This window comes from Elgaria multicarinata, chromosome 14 (genome assembly GCF_023053635.1).
Source record: "Elgaria multicarinata webbii isolate HBS135686 ecotype San Diego chromosome 14, rElgMul1.1.pri, whole genome shotgun sequence".
NCBI lineage: Eukaryota > Metazoa > Chordata > Lepidosauria > Squamata > Anguidae > Elgaria > Elgaria multicarinata.
The window spans coordinates 18,158,156-18,174,768 of record NC_086184.1 but is presented as its reverse complement, the minus strand read 5'-3'; the positions used below and the strand labels follow the sequence as shown (position 1 = coordinate 18,174,768).

The 16,613-nt window shown below is 44.6% G+C and overlaps 2 protein-coding genes across 4 annotated transcripts in view; one reads left to right on the top strand and one right to left on the bottom strand.

Moving 5' to 3' along the window:
• Window positions 1–15,868, bottom strand: part of TK2 (thymidine kinase 2) — a 29,136-nt gene extending 13,268 nt beyond the window's left edge. Inside the window, exon 1 of one of the 3 annotated variants that reach the window (XM_063140981.1) lies at window positions 15,850–15,868. Coding sequence is in view for 2 of the 3 variants with exons in the window: in XM_063140980.1 (XP_062997050.1) it covers window positions 2,204–2,378 (175 nt within the window). In the remaining variant the exon portion in view is untranslated. Of the gene's footprint in view, window positions 1–2,203; window positions 2,414–15,849 lie in introns of those variants that run through there. The other 2 variants (XM_063140980.1, XM_063140979.1) reach the window with 2 other exon arrangements.
• On the top strand, window positions 4,811–10,541 carry CKLF (chemokine like factor). The gene is made up of 4 exons (XM_063140982.1): window positions 4,811–4,873; window positions 5,678–5,836; window positions 7,862–7,957; window positions 9,967–10,541. Exons 1-4 carry the CDS (start codon window positions 4,811–4,813, stop codon window positions 10,069–10,071), a joined length of 423 nt encoding a protein of 140 aa, XP_062997052.1. The 3' UTR covers window positions 10,072–10,541.
• Window positions 15,869–16,613: the final 745 nt, after the last annotated feature.

Here is a 16,613-nt window from a genome sequence, read left to right as displayed (position 1 = left end):
TGCAACGCCGCCCCCCTCAACAGGGCCAACGATCTCCTGGTAGCAGAGCAACGCTACCCAAAACCACAAATCAACATCTGTGCAGGTCTAGGTGGTATTAAACTCCATCATCCTCTAAACAGAACCTGAGTTGCCAACTAGCAGGTGCTTCTAACATGCAGAGAAGCCGCTGCTCGCAATGGCTAAAGAGAAACGCCATGTTCAAAGCAATACATTGCACTGATCAGTTCCACTTGTGAGTTCCCCAGAGACATCTATCTAGTCACTAAAGAGAAAAGGCTGGATTTTGGACTAAGCCAGCAGAGTCCTCTCTTGGCATTGTAAGCCCTTCCCACTGCTGGTTCCTAAACGCTCTGCACACAGAGGGAGATTTTGGTGGGATGCCTTTCTAATTTCCGTATGCATCCTGAAGTGGTACAGGCCCACAAGAGGGCTGTATTGCAAAGTCTTTACCAGGAATTGAAACCACGCTTGTCATGGCGCCCAGCCAAGACACCTGCGATGCTGTGGTGTTTTGAAGGATAGGAGGCAGGATGGATGTTGCCGGACTACAGATCCCACCATTCTGGCTGTGGTAAAGCAGGTGTAGGCTAGAAAGGGGATTAAGCCGTTTGGGGAAGCCTCGAAAGCCACAGTGAGAACCCAGGAGGTCAGATTTGATCCCCAGGGGGCCAGGGTTCTCCATCCCTGCTTCAGACAGCAATGACTGCCCAGAGAGATGTGAAGCTGTCAGATTCATAACATCAATTAAAATGGCTGACTAAAATGACTAAAACTTCCTCCTTTGGCCCAAGACAGAGCGCATAACCCCAGGATATTTTGCATGCACACCGGTGGGGAAATGAAGCAAGAACATCCCCAACCGCTGTTTTATGTAATATACATGTAAAGTCGTAAACACATGTACACGCGAAGAGGTGCAGAAGTGAAGGAACTGCAGTATCAACGTAATTTGATGCACACTGGTGTAGCAGTTGTGGGGAGAACCGGGTTCTAGTCTCCACTGTACCATGAAGCTCACTGGGGGACTGAGAGCCAACCTCTCTCAGCCTAACCTACATCACAGGGTGGTTGTGAGGGTCAAACAGGAGAGAAGGATCGTGCATGCCACCTCAGGCTCCTTGGAGGAAAAGGCAGGCTATAAATTACTAATTAAATAAGTTAATGTTGACTCAGGAACAAGTCCCATTGACTGCAGTTAAGTTTATTTCCTGGCAAGCGTGCACAGAGATTGTAGCTTTGTTATCTACTAAAATCCTGGCACCTCTTGAAAATTTACACGATGCAACATTTAACAGCACAATCTTACGCATGCTTACTCCGAAGAAACTCTTGGTGGATTTCATTATTAATCTACCAAGGCATAATAGGGCACAATCCTATGCATGTTTAGAGGGAAAAGTCCTACAACTCCCAGCATGCCCCAGCCAACATGGCTGGTACACCTATTAGCATCACCACTAACCTAACCTACCTTTATTGTGGCAATAAATGGACAGGAGGGGGATGATGTAAGCCACCTTGGGTTCTTTGCAAGAGGAAAAAAGGTAAGATATAAATGCAATAAATAAACAAAATAAGAACAAAACTATCTGTAAGGTTTTGTGAACCGCCAAGAGACCTTTGGCTATTGGATGGTATAAACATGCAATAAATAAAAATAATAAAAAATAAATAAAGTTAAGGGTGCCATCCTATGCATGTTTACAGAAAGCAAAGGGGTGTTTCAACTCCCAGTATTCCTCAAACAGCGATGCTGGGAGTTTATTATTTTATTTATTTATTGCATTTTTATACATTTTGTACACTGATGGTGCTATATAAATAAATAATAATAATAATAATACCGCCCAATAGCCGAAGCGGTTCACAGGAGCATTTCTCTCTCTAAACATGCACAGGCCAGCACCCTTAGGACTACATCTTAGATTAAGTGCGGGTTAAGTTTACAAATACAGTTATATATTCTCTCTCTCTCTCTCTCTCTCTCTCTCTCTCTCTCTCTCTATATATATATATATATAACAAATTTACAGAGCTATTTATATGCCAGCTGCGAGAGCGGCCGTTCCTGTTTGCACCTTCCGAACGAGTAGACGGGTAGTGTCTGGATTTTATTTTATTATTTTATTTGATTAAAAATAATAACAAAAACACTGACGAATACATGCGTAGCCCTAAAGTGGGAGGAGCAGACACGTACAGGCGAGGTCTGGTGCGGAGCCGGTCGCGCGGCGGCGATGCTCGCCCTGCAGGGGAGGCGGACGGAGCTCGGGAGGCCTGGTCTTCCAGCGATGGAAGCCGAAGGCCGGCCGGCCGGCTCGGATGCACGCGGAGGCCAGCCAGGGCCGGTGGCGGAGCGCTTGCCACGGCCACATCGCCCATGTCCGGACGCGGGACCGCTTGCAGGATTCGCCGCGCGCCGGGAGAAGCAGCGGGTGCTGCAGTGGCAGCCGATTCTGCGAGCGTGCAAAGCCCGCTTCCTTCCGCTGCTGCTGCCGCTGCCTGCTGCTGCGGCCTCGCTTCCTTCCTGTGCTCGATCCAAGCGGCGAGCGAAGGCTTGGCGAGGGAGGGCCTTAAAGGCGCAGGGCTTGGCAAGCTCCTCTATCCGCGCGCGGGTCGTTTGCCTTCATTCACACGTGCGCGCTGTTCACTGCGGGACAGAACGCCGAAAGCGAGGCATGGAAGGAAAACGGAATGAATGGCAACTCTGGGCAACCGTTGGTGTAATATCTAGAAATAGCCGGATCTACACTCCTGCTTTAAAGTGCTTTATAACAGTTTTGAAAACGGTATATGAAGTGTGTCCAGGGCAGGGCCGGTGCCAGACTATTTTGCGCCCTAGGCAAGGTGAGCTACTTTCACCCCACCCCACCCCAAAAAATGCCAATTTTGATTTTTAAGAACAGATGTTTCCTGGAAAAAATACGAAGCACAAAACTTGAAACTGCAAAATTTATTTTAAAGTGCAAGAAATACGTCATGCCAATTATAATAAACAAATTGGAAAGGAACTTCCAATCTATGGGTCTAAAATGCATTATTTGATAGGAATATCACCTCCAAATCATCCCCCCCAACTCACACGCATGCACGCACACACTCAGCATCACTCACTCCAAACACACGCATGAACACATGCATTCACTCAAAGACTCCATGCACCCCATTTACCCATACATTCTCTCTCTCTCTCTCTTCCAGGCGCGTTCCAGAAGTCTGAACATGGAGCCGCCCCACCCCAGTATCCCTGGCTTCGCTTCAGCTGGGCGGGTGCAGGGCGCCATCTTGCCCACCCAGGCCCAGCTGAATCCTTGGGCTGGGCGTCTCACAGCCAATGCGCGTGAGTGCTGCGCTGTGCCCTGCGCCCCTCTTAGCTTGGTGCTCTAGGCAGCCGCCTGAGTGGCCGCTATGGTAGCACTGGGCCTGGGCCCCAACAGTTGTCTAAACTGTTATAAAGCACTTCAAAGCAGTAGTGTAGATCCTGCCAAGAAAGGGTGCATAGAGAATATGCGTCCTGGACCAATGCGGGAGCGTGCATCCAGTTGGACTGGCATCAACTGCCCTGTGGGAATGAAGGACACAGGAGCAGACCCAGGGAACATCAGGGACTGCCCCAACTGGACTCACACACACACACGGGAAGCATAAAAGGGCCTGGAGGCAAAGGCTATTAAATGGCTACTACTAGCCCTACTAGATTCAAGCCTAGCTACTCAAAACAAGGCGCCAGAGGTCTAACAGGGCTGCACTGTACCAATGAGAAAATTGCATACTCTGTTTCCATGTAAAGTACTTCATGGTACACAAGCCATCACACCACACAAATATTTAGAAAGAAAGCACTTGACAAACCATCGGTACCAATGTATCAACCCTATCTTGTTGGGAGAGAATAAAATGGAGAGGCGGAGGAGGAGGACTGAGAGAATCATAGGCGCCTCTTTGGATTTGAAATTTATTTATTTGTTTATTTATTTATTGCACTTCTATGCCGCCCAATAGCCGAAGCTCTCTGAGCGGTCCACATGAATATCACAAATCTATTGGGAGAAAATGTAAAAGACAATGCTTATGGGTGACCATATGAAAAGGAGGACAGGGCTCCTGTACCTTTAACAGTTACATAGAAAAGGGAATGTCAGCAGGTGTCATTTGTATGCATGTTGCACCTGTACAGCACCATGTACATTGATGGTGCTATATAAATAAATAAATAATAATAACCTGGTGAAATTTCCTCTTCATCACAACAGTTAAAGTTGCAGGAGCTATACTGCAGCTATACTGTGACCAGATTTAAAAGAGGGCAGGGCACCTGCAGCTTTAACTGTTGTGATGAAAAGGAAATTTCACCAGGTTTGCCATATACATAAATGACACCTGCTGAAATTCCCTTTTCGATACAACTGTTAAAGATACAGGAGCCCTGTCCTCCTTTTCACATGGTCACCCTCCCCAGTGGTTCGTTTAATTGTACGGCTATCCGTCCAAGGAGCTCAGGGCGGCCGACGTGGGCCCTCTTCCTCTGTGTTTTATCCTCACAACCACCCCGTGAGGTAGGCCGGGCAGGGAGCGAGGGAGGGGGAAGCCAAGGCGGCCCTTGCTGTCGACGGAGGGAATCTGGCCCGGCGCCGGGGTGTGGGGGTGGGCAAGGCCGACTAAGGCCCAGCTAAGGCGGCTGCTTTCGCCTCAACGGACGTTCCGCCGTGCTGTGAGGGGCAAACGGGCGGCCCTCTTCGGGCTCCCGCCGAGCGACCGGCGCCCCTTCCGGCACCGCCCGCTGGGTTCTGTTGCCTCAGAAGCGACCATGGTGGCCGTGAATCAGGCTTTCCTGCGCTCCGTGAGGGGAGGCTTAAAGATCGCCCGCATGGTAGGAGGCCAGGCTGAGGGGAGGTGGGGAGGGGGCTGAATGCCGCCGCCGCCCCCACGCTTTTTAAAATTATTAAATGTGTTTTCAACCCCCTCCCCCTGGATGTGGCATTCTTCATTTGTGTGTCCCCCCCACCCCTGGCGTCTGTTTTCACCCCCGGGCGCTCAGTTGGGAAATTAAGAGCTGGAGAGACCGTGCCTCTGAACGTGTGCAGAGTGCATTTCCGTCAGCACCGCGGAGAGTCCCCCACCCATCCGGGGATTTAGGGATTCCAGCTCAAAGGAGGTTAGAGGAGGGGTGTTTCCCTGAAGCCCTGACATATCTTCTTCCTTTTTATTTTTTGGATACTAATTAAATGCCCAGCAATCAACCTGCTATACTGGGAGCAGTCTTCTCCAACCTGGTGCCCTCCACATGTTTTAGGTTACAACTCACAGAGTTCCTCACCATTGGCCAAGCTGCCTGGGGCTGATGGGAGTTGATCTGGTTGGGGAAAGCTGTCCTAAAGCAACAAAGTGACTTTAGATCCGTAAAGAGAACTAAAAATTGCATATTTTTCCATCCCCCCCACACACACAATTTCCGTCTTTTTCATGGCTTCAAAATTTCCAGAAATTTTACTTCTCTAGTGCACATGCAATTAGTCCTGAACAGAACACTGATTAAGTAAATTACAAATTTTGAATGTACTGGTTTTGGTAGTGTTTTAAGCTTTGTGTTTGATTCAGATAGATGGTTTGGCAGTACTATTGTATTTTTAGTGTGACTGTATTCAAAATAAATATTCGGCCTTTCTTCTTGCAGGTCATAGCTCTCGCTGCAACCATCAGTTTTGGAGTTGGCAGTTCTCATGAAGCTTATCTCACACTTGCTATCATAGAACTTGTTGTCACTTCCTTATTCTTTGTACTCTATTTGCTGGAATTGGAAAAATTGATGAAGTGCTTATTTTGGCCTTTGGCTGTAAGTATTAATCTGCACAAATCTATATGCGCATTTCGAAGCCAATGCTAAGATAGGTGTTGGGCTAGAATTTAGCATAGCTAGGAGATATAAGGATTCTTGAAAAATAGGCTAGGTACAAGTAGATTTTTGCTCTTGAATACAGTTTTGTCTCTGGATGTAGTATGTGTATATTTAAACATGCATATAATTTGCTCAGGCTGCACTCCTAAACACACTTACAGTACTAGGGAGTAAGTTCCACTGAACACTGGGAGTCAGTGTGATTATCCCATTTTGCAAAATGGGGGACCAAGTTAAAGCCACCTAGTGAATTCATGGCAGATGCAAGAATTAAACCAGGGTCTTCCTGACTTTGGAGTTCAATCTCTTAGCCACCATGCTTCACCAACTTTCAATTGATAATTGATTTGACTTCCACAGCAGCTCCTGGGCTTGTTGTAATTGCATGCTGATGTTAGTGCTAATAGCCTTCCCCAACTCCGTGCCCTCCAGATATGTTGAAACTCAAGCTCCTATCATCCCCAGCCAGTATGGCCAATAAATGTGAGTGCATACAACACGATTGGGGATTATGGGGTTTGTAGTCTAACACATCTGGAAGGCCCCAAGCTAGGGAAGACTGAATTACATCCTCGTTGACTCTTCATGCTAGGAAAGGTTAGTTTATATTCTTTTCCAGGAAATAATGATAAGCGTGTTCAAACCAACTCGAATTATTCTGGATGTCAGAACTACGTCATCATTATGTTATTTATTTCTTAATCACATAATAAATGAGGCTCTCTTCCGGATATACCATAAGGATAACAATGATGAAAAGCTGCCTGCAAGCTTATATTCTAAATATTTCTTTACCATGTGCATCATCTGTGTTTCAAAATTATGACGTGTGAACTCCATAGCAGTTTTGGGGCATTACTGGTAGATTGCCGCTTGGTGTCGCTGTCGCATGGATTTGGATATTCATCTTTTGCTTTTTACATGGTCTAAGAAAGATGGCTCAAAATTATTATAACTGACTTGTTTTGTCTGGTGCTTTGTCTGCTGCCCAACATAGGATTAATTCCAGTCCAGCATGTATATTTAAGCTCACCCACTTCATAATTTTATAAGCAACTTTTTCTTATTGAATTTATTAGAATTTGCATCCTGGTTCAATAAAACGAAGGTAAAAATGAAGAAACACACAGAAAAAGAGAATAGATAAATGGGGTCGATGAACAAATAGTGCTAAGGGAGTTCTACAGCGATGTAGTTAATACATATTATTTGAGTACAGGTTTTGGCGAAGACCATATCATATATACTAACAGCAAATTCAGTTTTCCAAGTGCCGATCCTTATATAGCCCAAACGGCAGCACTCACACACAAGGAGCAGGTATCAGGCTTGGGGGAAATAGCTCCTGACATTTGCATAAGTACAACAAAAGGTGAGGGTTGCTATAATGGAAAGAAACAATCCCCAAAGAGCCTAACAAGGACTGAGTAAAGTCAGTGGACATGGAATGCTGAGTGGGCGGAATGGAATGGAGTATCCTGGAATGGTACACTGAGCAGAAGCACACCACACTGCAATATTTTGATGCAGGTCGCACTGATTCCATATCAATTACTTCTCAATATTCTTATTAGAAATGGCAGAGTTCCTAAAAGGAAAGGCTGTGCAGGTCCATTATCCAATGTCGAATCAAGGATGGGGATTGGACAGCTTTTGCCAGTGTTTTACCGTTAGGCAGAATGAGACAACCATCTAGGGCAGCTGATTTGGGGAAGCATACAAGGACAGCAAATCGTTAGTTATAGTATTACATCATCGTCAAGGTAATTTTTACTACTAGAGTGGGGAGTAGGAAGAGGTGTTTGTGGGGTTTTCTGTCTGGGGTGTCAAAATAACTTGGTTGGCTTTGAGTAGTACGCTTGTGGACTTGGAGGCAGCGGGCCATTTACTGCTGTTTCTTAAGCAGCAAAATGTCTTGGGCCGACTCTGGTTGGTATTTAAGAGTACTGTTGTTTTTTTCAGGACGCCTTCAACTCGCTGGTGGCAGCACTGTTCCTCTTCATTTTGGGCCTGTGTGCAACCATAATAAAGAGCACACGTGAAACTTTCGTTGGAGGAGTAAGTAAGATACTATTCTAAAGAACTAATGTATGAAAATACTTGCATCTACGAGAGAAAGACCTGTTTATGTGGGCCAGAGAGCAGGTTTTGACCTTACTACAGCTGTACCCCACCACAGTGCTTTAATTAACTATTGGAATAAATGACAACCATATATTCTCAAGGAAGAAAGTAAAAGGGGTATATTTCGGGACATCAGTGGATCAGAGGCTAAACCTGCTAATTGGCTCTGGTGACTGCAGTATCTTGGGTAAAGTATATGTCTCTGGTTTCCTATGTACTTTGTGCCATAGAACTGAATGGGAGCCAATTGGTCCTTTGGGATGTAACATTCCCAGTTTGCTTAACTATATTTGTATCTTAACTATTGGCAGGAGCTTTCCACCTGATACATATAGCTGGTGTGGGTCCTCATCCAGATTGGGATCCCAGCACACTTCTGCCCCCACCACGGTCCTAATCCAGATCAGAGGCCACACACCTGCTACTTACTCTAAAAATATATATCACTCAGTTGCTATTTGCAGGAATGGTCACGTCTCCTTTGGGCTTAGTAACTGTAAAATCCATGGGATTTTGCAGAAGTTAACTCTCTTCCATACTTAGCATATTATTGTTGTTCAAGGAAGACCAGTAATCACATTAAAACAGATCAGCCAGTTCAAATCATCTCTCATATTTGAAAGGGAAGACTATCATATGCTGTCAAACTTACTGACTTTCCAAATCTGTTAGGTACATAAATTAGGGAAAGTGTGTGTGAGAGATTCTGAGGAGAGTTAATTGAAGAGACTGAGGGAAGATTGGGAAGCCGTGGTATAGCAGTAAATTTTGAAGTGCAGACGCTCATCATGACAATTCCCCAAGGCTACACCCTCACCACCCAAAAGCCCAAAGATGCAGGCAGCTGTGTTGATCCATTTCAACAAACCAGTTCTAGGGGGTTTCATCTCCAGGAGCAGGCATTTGGAAAGGGTTAGGGTCTTAATTCCCATTCAAGGCCAAGACACCTGGAAATGCTTTGCATTAAAGCAGGGAGCAATATCTTGTTGCTGGGAAAATCCAGTTCTCCCCCAATTACTGTGAGGGTTGCAGTTTAGCTGAGAGGGAACAGGCAAGTCCAAGGGGGGTAGCAGATGTTGTCAGCATCCCTGTGGGCCATGGTTCCACTATACCACTACTGGAAAGTAGGTTCTAGCAGGGGAGAGCAGCTATTATATACCCTTGTTTGAAGAACAGTACACTCCTATCTGGGATGGTCATCCTCTTACACCGGGAGGGATGCGCATGGAGAGGTGAGGAAGGAAGGGGGAACCACCTAGCGAGCTAGATCAGCTGAATCAATGCTGGCAATCAATGGGGTGACAGATGTCGCGGCCAGCTCACCCTCACAACCATCCAAAGATGGTGGGAGGGCAGCAACAGCCACTGACACCTTCTACCCTCACACAGTGATCATTCAGCAGCAGCAGCTAGAAGCTGCACCCCAGCCCAGGACACTGTGTAGCCGGAAACAGATGTGCTACATCCGTTGCTGTCCAAATCTGCTATGTATGTAAATTAGCCTTCTCCCTTATGTTCCAAGTTTTGTCTGAAGAACAAACATTTCCATTTTACCAGTCAGGGTATGCATGTTGAGAGAGAGAGAAAAGTCCTACAAGTACAGCATTCTAGGACTTGTAGGGCTTTTTCCCGTCTAAACATGCATAGGATTGCGTCTTCGGAGTAGCATATCGAGGTGTCCTTGGCATTTACTCGTAGGATACAACTGATGAAGCTGAGCAAGATCAAAGGAGAGGACTTCCAAGTAAAAGGGGAGAAATTACTTTTATGAAATGTGACATGGAAGCAATCCAATTTCTTACTTCTCTGTCACAAATTAAATATTTACATGGAACAGTCACAGAAGATAAGTTACTGAATTTTTGTATTATGGTAATTCAATTAAGAGAACATTCAGTACATTTTTGATCTGGAATCTGAATCACTTTTTATTTCATTTGCAGGTGTTTTTGCTAATTCTGTGTGTTCTTTGTATAGCAGATGCTGCTATACTCCTGAGAAAGGTTACTTTTAATAATGCTTCAATAAGGAATATTTTTCGAAGATAGAATGACCAACAACACAAAGTCTAATTTATAATCCATTTGGAAAACCTGTTGAGTGATAGGCTGTTCATGTTGCTTTTTCTTGTTTTTTTTAAAAAACCAAGAACCAGTCCAGCCAATCAAACACTTTTGATTATTATTGATTTCAACGGGACAATTTTTAAGCATGTGCTCAACTCTCCCATCAAAATCAAGCCATCTAAAAATGCTTGATTTCAGCTGGCTTGTGCTCTAGTTTAAAATATATATATCTAGGAATGTAAACATGTTTTTCTGCCCTTATTTTCTAAAACATCTTCCTTTTCACTGGTACGAACATCTGTAAATAAAAGTGGTCCCGTGTATTTCATGAAATACAGCAGTTAGCAGTTCTAGCTAATGTTACGTTTCAAATGATTATCAAGTGATGCTTTCTGAACTGGTTTGTATGAAATTTTAAATGTGTTAAATTAAAAGGCTTACCTGTAATAATATCCAATCACAAGTGTGTATTGTTGAGCTTGCTTCTCTTTGCTGCAAGTAGTTAGAAGCGCAAGGGTAGCACTGAAAGGTTTCGGCTGAAGTCCTTACCACACTTGCTAGGAGCAAGTCCCATTGAACTCAGTAATTTACTTCCTCATAAAGATGCATAGGATTGTTCTGTAAGGGTTTTTGTTTTAATGAGAGTACTGGTGATTCATGGTGTCTTTGCAACTTGTGCTTTATTTACAAATATATCAGCAGAGCACATTGGAAGCAAAGTGATTCCTAAAAAACAGACAGCAAAACTATTGTTCTGGCATCAGGATATCAGAAAGCAACATTGTAGACAGGGAGGGAGCTAGTCTTGGGAAATCCAGCTTCAAATTCACACTTGGGCATGAACTCACTGGGTGACCCTAGGCCAGTCACTCAGTCTCAACTAAAAAGGTACTGTTTACACTACTGCAACATCCTTGATGGAAGAGTGGGATATGCATAGATAGGGCTAGCTCCCCACTGATAGCTTCACCCACGTACCTGCTTCCTTCGAATTATCCCCGTAGCGCTAAGCTTTTGCCGTTGTTGTTGTTTTTGCTACCGGGAGTCAGCGATCCTTTGCATACCAGGAAGTGAGTTTAAGGGGGGGCAATGTAAAAAAATCATTAAAAATCAATGAATGACCCAATTCAATTCAAATTTGGTATGCTTAAAGCTCTCCCTAATATCTATTACTGTGCCAATTTTGGTGTCTTTATCTTTAAAGCTTACACAGATGTAAGCATTTCTTTAAAATCCTGCTCCTGCGCCCCAGCGGTGGCTTGGAAGATACACTCAAAATATAGGGGCTAAATAGGGTGAATCTTTTTGCTTTATTACACATTTAAGGCAGGATGCATGGAAGTACTTCACAATCAAAGCTGATTATAAGGTGGAAAACTTCTGAGTCCTTTGCATGCCATTCACAGTGATTGCACAGTATAACGCTGGTGTGATAAAGCTCTGACATCCTGTTCCAGCTAAACAGCGGTCTCTGCCTCAGTCAATGTCTAAAAACATTTTTAAAATGTCAAGTGCTTTCCAAGGAGGAACACAGGTCTGGATCAGACCAAGGGTCTATGTAGTCCAGCAGTCTGTTCACACAGTAGCCAAACAGCTCTTGACTAGGAACCCACCAGTAGGACAGGAGTGCAACAGCACCCTCCCACCCATGCTCCCCAGCAACTGAAACTGGCACATAACCATCATGACTAGTAGCCATTGGTAGCCTTCTCCTCCAGAAATTTATCTAACCCTTTTTTGAAGCCGTCAAATTGATGGCAGTCACTACATCTTGTGGAAGTGAATTCCATAGCTTTAATTATGCACTGTGTGATGAAGTTCTTCCTTTTATGTGTCCTGAATCTCCCACCAATCAGCTTCATGCGATGACCCCAAGTTCTACTATTTTGAGAGGGGGAGAAAAATGTCCCCCCCCTCATCCACATCCTCCACACCATGCATAATTTTGTACACTTCTATCGTGTCTCCCCTTAGTCTCCTTTTTTCCATGCTAAACAATTCCAGCTGTTCTAACCTTCCCTCAAAAGGGAGATACTCCAGTCCCTAGATTAGTTGTCCTTTTTCTGCACTCTTTCCAGTTCTACAATACCGTTTTTTTAAGGTATGGAGACCAGACCTGTACACAGTACTCCAAGTGTGATGCACCATAGATTTGTAAAAAGGTAAAAACATCAGCACATACGAACCATTAACTCCCATTGAGGTAATATCAACTGTTCATGCATAGCTGTTCAGCATTCAGCTTAAAAAAGGATATTCATCCAGCATCTGTATTACCATATATATGCAGTGTTTTATTTAAAGCGGGGTGGGGTTTTTTTTTCAGCCTAAGGACCGAATTCTGGGCAAGCATATTGGGGGCTTGCACCCCCAAAATGGACAGGGCCATTCCACTACTGGCATGCAGCCCCCGTGGTGATTGACCAGAGTCCACTGACACTAACACACACCATCCTGCCCACACTGCAATCAGACTTTTAAAAAGCCTCCATCAGTGGCCACGGTGCCTTTTTAAAAAGGCTAATTGCAGTGGAGGAGCGGTGATTAGTGGGGAGACCTGCAAATGGGAAGGTTGGGCCTTCCTTCGCAGCAATGATTCCCCCCCCCCATAAAAACCTCATCCCTACACTACAATGAGACTCTTTTAAAGCCTGCTTTGGTGCCGGATTGCAGTGGACAGGTAATTTCTGCAGAGGGATAACAGCGCTAAAGTTAGCCCATCCTTTGCCAGCGGTGGCACTCCCACTGAAAAAGCTTCCACTGACACCAATGTCTTTGGGAATTTAAAAGCCTCTTTGTCACCAGCAGAAGCTTTCTTAAAGCCTGAGTTGCAGCGTGGGAGAAGGAATCCCTTATCTCTGATCAGAAAAAGGGTAGGTGCTGGACCGGGATCTCCCTGCCGAAGGTTGCCTATCCCTGATTTACAGCATAGACTTTGACTGCTTAGCAAACTGTTTAGAGTGAAATTGTATATTACCTGTTTGTTTGCTTTTAAACTAAGCTTTCTAACCTTGGGAATGGAAGACACTGGTCCTTTTCGGTCATTAATGGTTGCAGAAAGGCGTTTATTCATGGTGCAACTCTAATTTTCACGGTTTGGGTCTGACAGTAACCATTTTGCAGGGGAAAGGTCAGGTTCAGACGAAATGTTAAAACCCATAGTATAGTGCTTAACTCATGCTCATGACCTGCAGCGCCACTCTCCTCCTGCCACAAGGAGGAGATCAGAAGCATTTGCTTCCATTTTCAACTAATTGCAGTTCATCATTTGATTGCATTAGGACAAACAGTGGTTCATTTACACTGACTCCTCCCACCCACCCCAGAACTCTTGGCTTAACCATAGTTAAAACAAAATGTAGTTCCTGGTTCAGATGAAATGACAGGTGCACCATAGGAGAAAAAGGGGTGGGAGAACAGACTCGTGCATGTTTCCCTAAACTATGATTTAGTGCAAGTTCCCCCAACCTTTTTGGACCCGTGGACACATTTGGGAATTTGAGGGGCATGTTTAAATAGAAAAAAGTCCTACATCTCCCAGCATTCCCCAGCCAGTATGAGCAGTCCCCACGGGCACCCATGGGTGTTTCATTTGGGACCACTGGCTTAGCATTACATCAGACCCAAGTCAAAAACTTTCTATGCAAGTAGTTTGGTTTCTTGAACAGTGTAACATCCGAGTGACTCAGGCCCAAATGTAAACATTACACATAAAGGCATGTAATTAAACCCCAACATATGCTTACTGGATCCCTGCTGGGGAAGCAGCTTGGAGGAGATGATTCAGAACAGAAGTGGCAGGCATGGGAAGGGTGAAGGAGAAAAAGATCCCTCTGACTATAATTATGATGCTTTAAATCAAACTACAATTATGATGCTCTAAATGTGGCCCTTCAGATATTGTGGCCTACAACTCCCATGATTCCTCACCATTGGCTATGCTGGCTAGGACTGGAGGATGTTGTAAGCCAAAACATCTGGAGGGTCACTAATTGCCCACTCTTTCTCTAAATTGACTCTTCCCATGTACTTGAATGACATGTGTTGGGGTTTTTAACCAAGAGTCATGGTGGACTATGGCAAGAACTGAGCAACCAGGTGGGGAAAGGAGTAAAGAGATGACAAGCCAAAGGTTAGGCCTACTCAAATATGCAGTTTATTGCAAAAAAAAAAAAAAAAAGGTACCTTGGCAACATTCCGAATGAAGCGGCCATTATCTGGTTAAATCTATAGAGATGGTGAGAATCAGGGAAGGACCAGGTGATATGGAGCAACATGTGAAGGATACAGGAAGCCAAAGGACGAGAAACTAATGCCAAATAAGGGAATAGGAGGCTGATTGGGAAGAGACCAGTGACGAGACTTATCAAGTTGAGGAAAGGGAGAGAAAGAAAAGTAGGACTTTGAGCCAAGGCAACATGGGTAAATGAGATGAGTTATTTAATTTATTTATTGCATTTATATACTGCCCCATAGTCGAAGCTCTCTGGGCAGTTCACATAAGATAAAACATTTAAAAACAATATACAAAAATTAAAAAACACAAAAACATGCAACATTACTCTTAGAGAGAAGGAGGAATTAGAAAGAGAAACCAAGAGTACAGATATTACCAAGCCCAACACAGAGGGTAGAAAGAGACGCTTTCTCAGGGGCCTGTGATCCAGAAGTTTGCCTTTTTAAAAAAATCATAGAATAGCGTTGGAAGGGGCCTACAAGGCCATTGAGTCCAACCCCCTGCTCAATGCAGGAATCCACCCTAAAGCATCCCTGACAGATGGTTGTCCAGCTGCCTCTTGAATGCCTCTAGTGTGGGAGAGCCCACAACCTCCCTAGGTAAGCCCACGCCTCCTCCCATATGTACCTGCCCGGACCCTAAGGTTATCCTCAGGGGTCCTTCTCCGTGAGCCCCTGCCAAAGGAAGTGAGGCAGTTGGCTACCAGGAGGGGGGCCTTCTCTGCTGTGGCACCCCGGCTGTGGAATGACCTCCCTAAGAAGGTTCGCTTGGCACCTACATTATATGCTTTTAGACGCCAGGTGAAGACCTTTTTATTCTCCCAACATTTTAACAATCTATAAATACATTTTAACATGGTGTTTTAAATTTGTAATTTTGCATTGCTGCTGTTTTTATCTGGTTGAGCTTTTATATTGTATTTTATATTATGGTTTTATACTGATGTTTTATACTAAAAATGGTTTTAATTTTTGTGAACCTCCCAGAGAGCTCCGGCTATTGGGCAGTATAGAAATGTAATAAATAAATAAATAAATAAATAACTGATTCCATGGTCGTACTGCTCTAACAGTCAGGAAGTTTTTCCTGATGTCCAGCTGGAATCTGGCTTCCTGTAACTTGAGCCCATTATTCCGTGTCCTGCACTCTGGGAGGATCGAGAAGAGATACTGGCCCTCCTCTGTGTGACAACCTTTCAAGTATTTGAAGAGTGCTATCATGTCTCCCCTCAATCTTCTCTTCTCCAAGCTAAATATGCCCAGTTCTTTCAGTCTCTCTTCATAGGGCTTTGTTTCCAGACCCCTGATCATCCTTGTTGTAAATATAAATAATAGGTTATAAATAATAGGGCTATGTAATATAGTGTCTGGAAAAGAGGAGTGGAGAAAGAGAAGACCACATTGTCAGCCAGAGCTACCAGTGTGCCCCCTACTTATTATTTCTATTATTTATTACATTTATATACCACCCCACAGCCGAAGCTCTCTACCCCTTTGTTCATGCCCCGGCTATCTGATTCTTACCTTTGCTTGCCCTGGACAATCTCCAGCAGGAGGAAAGCTTTGAAGGCACCTCCCCATAAACACACACGAGATTTGTTCACAGAGCTGAGCTTGTTACCTCTCTTTCTGATATTCAGGCCGTGATCTACCCCTGATGTAATGCAAAGTCTTTTGGGGGAGCTTGGTCTGGAATGGGAAATTAAGACCTTATAAAAGACTTGCCCCATGGTGATGAAAATGGCTAGAACTGGCTTGTTAGCTTGAAGATAAAATGATTCTCCCTGGTACTGGGAAAAGAAATTCTTAGGAAAATCTTTATCTACACAAACATGTAATAAATAGATACAGCTATCTGTGTTTTGGAGCCCTCCTTGGGGGTGTGGCTATGGAGGCAGTCATGATAAGTGCCTGCACTTCAAAATTTAACACACCAGTGTCATTGCATATGCAGCCAAAACACTACACACACACAAGAGGGAAAGTGTCAGCAAGCTTCAAGGAACTCCCAAGATTGCCAGTACAAAAGAACTTGGGGAGGGAGGAAGGAATAAGTGAGAGGGGGACCCCCAAAACTACCCCAATTTGGAGCAAGCATCCTCAGAGCATATAGAATGCCATTTGACTGTTGGGGGAGACGGGATAGAAAAGGGTAGGCGAGGGGAGGGAATGGACTGGAACCCGGGGCAAACAGGGTCCCCACACTGCAACATTTTGTTGCAGGACCTATTTGTCTCTGGGATTCCCACCAGCTGGGGACAAAAATAGGGCAGCCTTCACTTCCACCT

Excerpts from the sequence above, each read along its gene's own strand:
- CKLF (XM_063140982.1), top strand. The coding sequence starts at position 4,811 with ATGGTGGCCGTGAATCAGGCTTTCCTGCGCTCCGTGAGGGGAGGCTTA. Across the intron at positions 5,837-7,861 it reads GCTTATTTTGGCCTTTGGCT|GACGCCTTCAACTCGCTGGT; the intron begins GTAAGTATTAAT and ends TGTTTTTTTCAG. Across the intron at positions 7,958-9,966 it reads GTGAAACTTTCGTTGGAGGA|GTGTTTTTGCTAATTCTGTG; the intron begins GTAAGTAAGATA and ends TTTCATTTGCAG.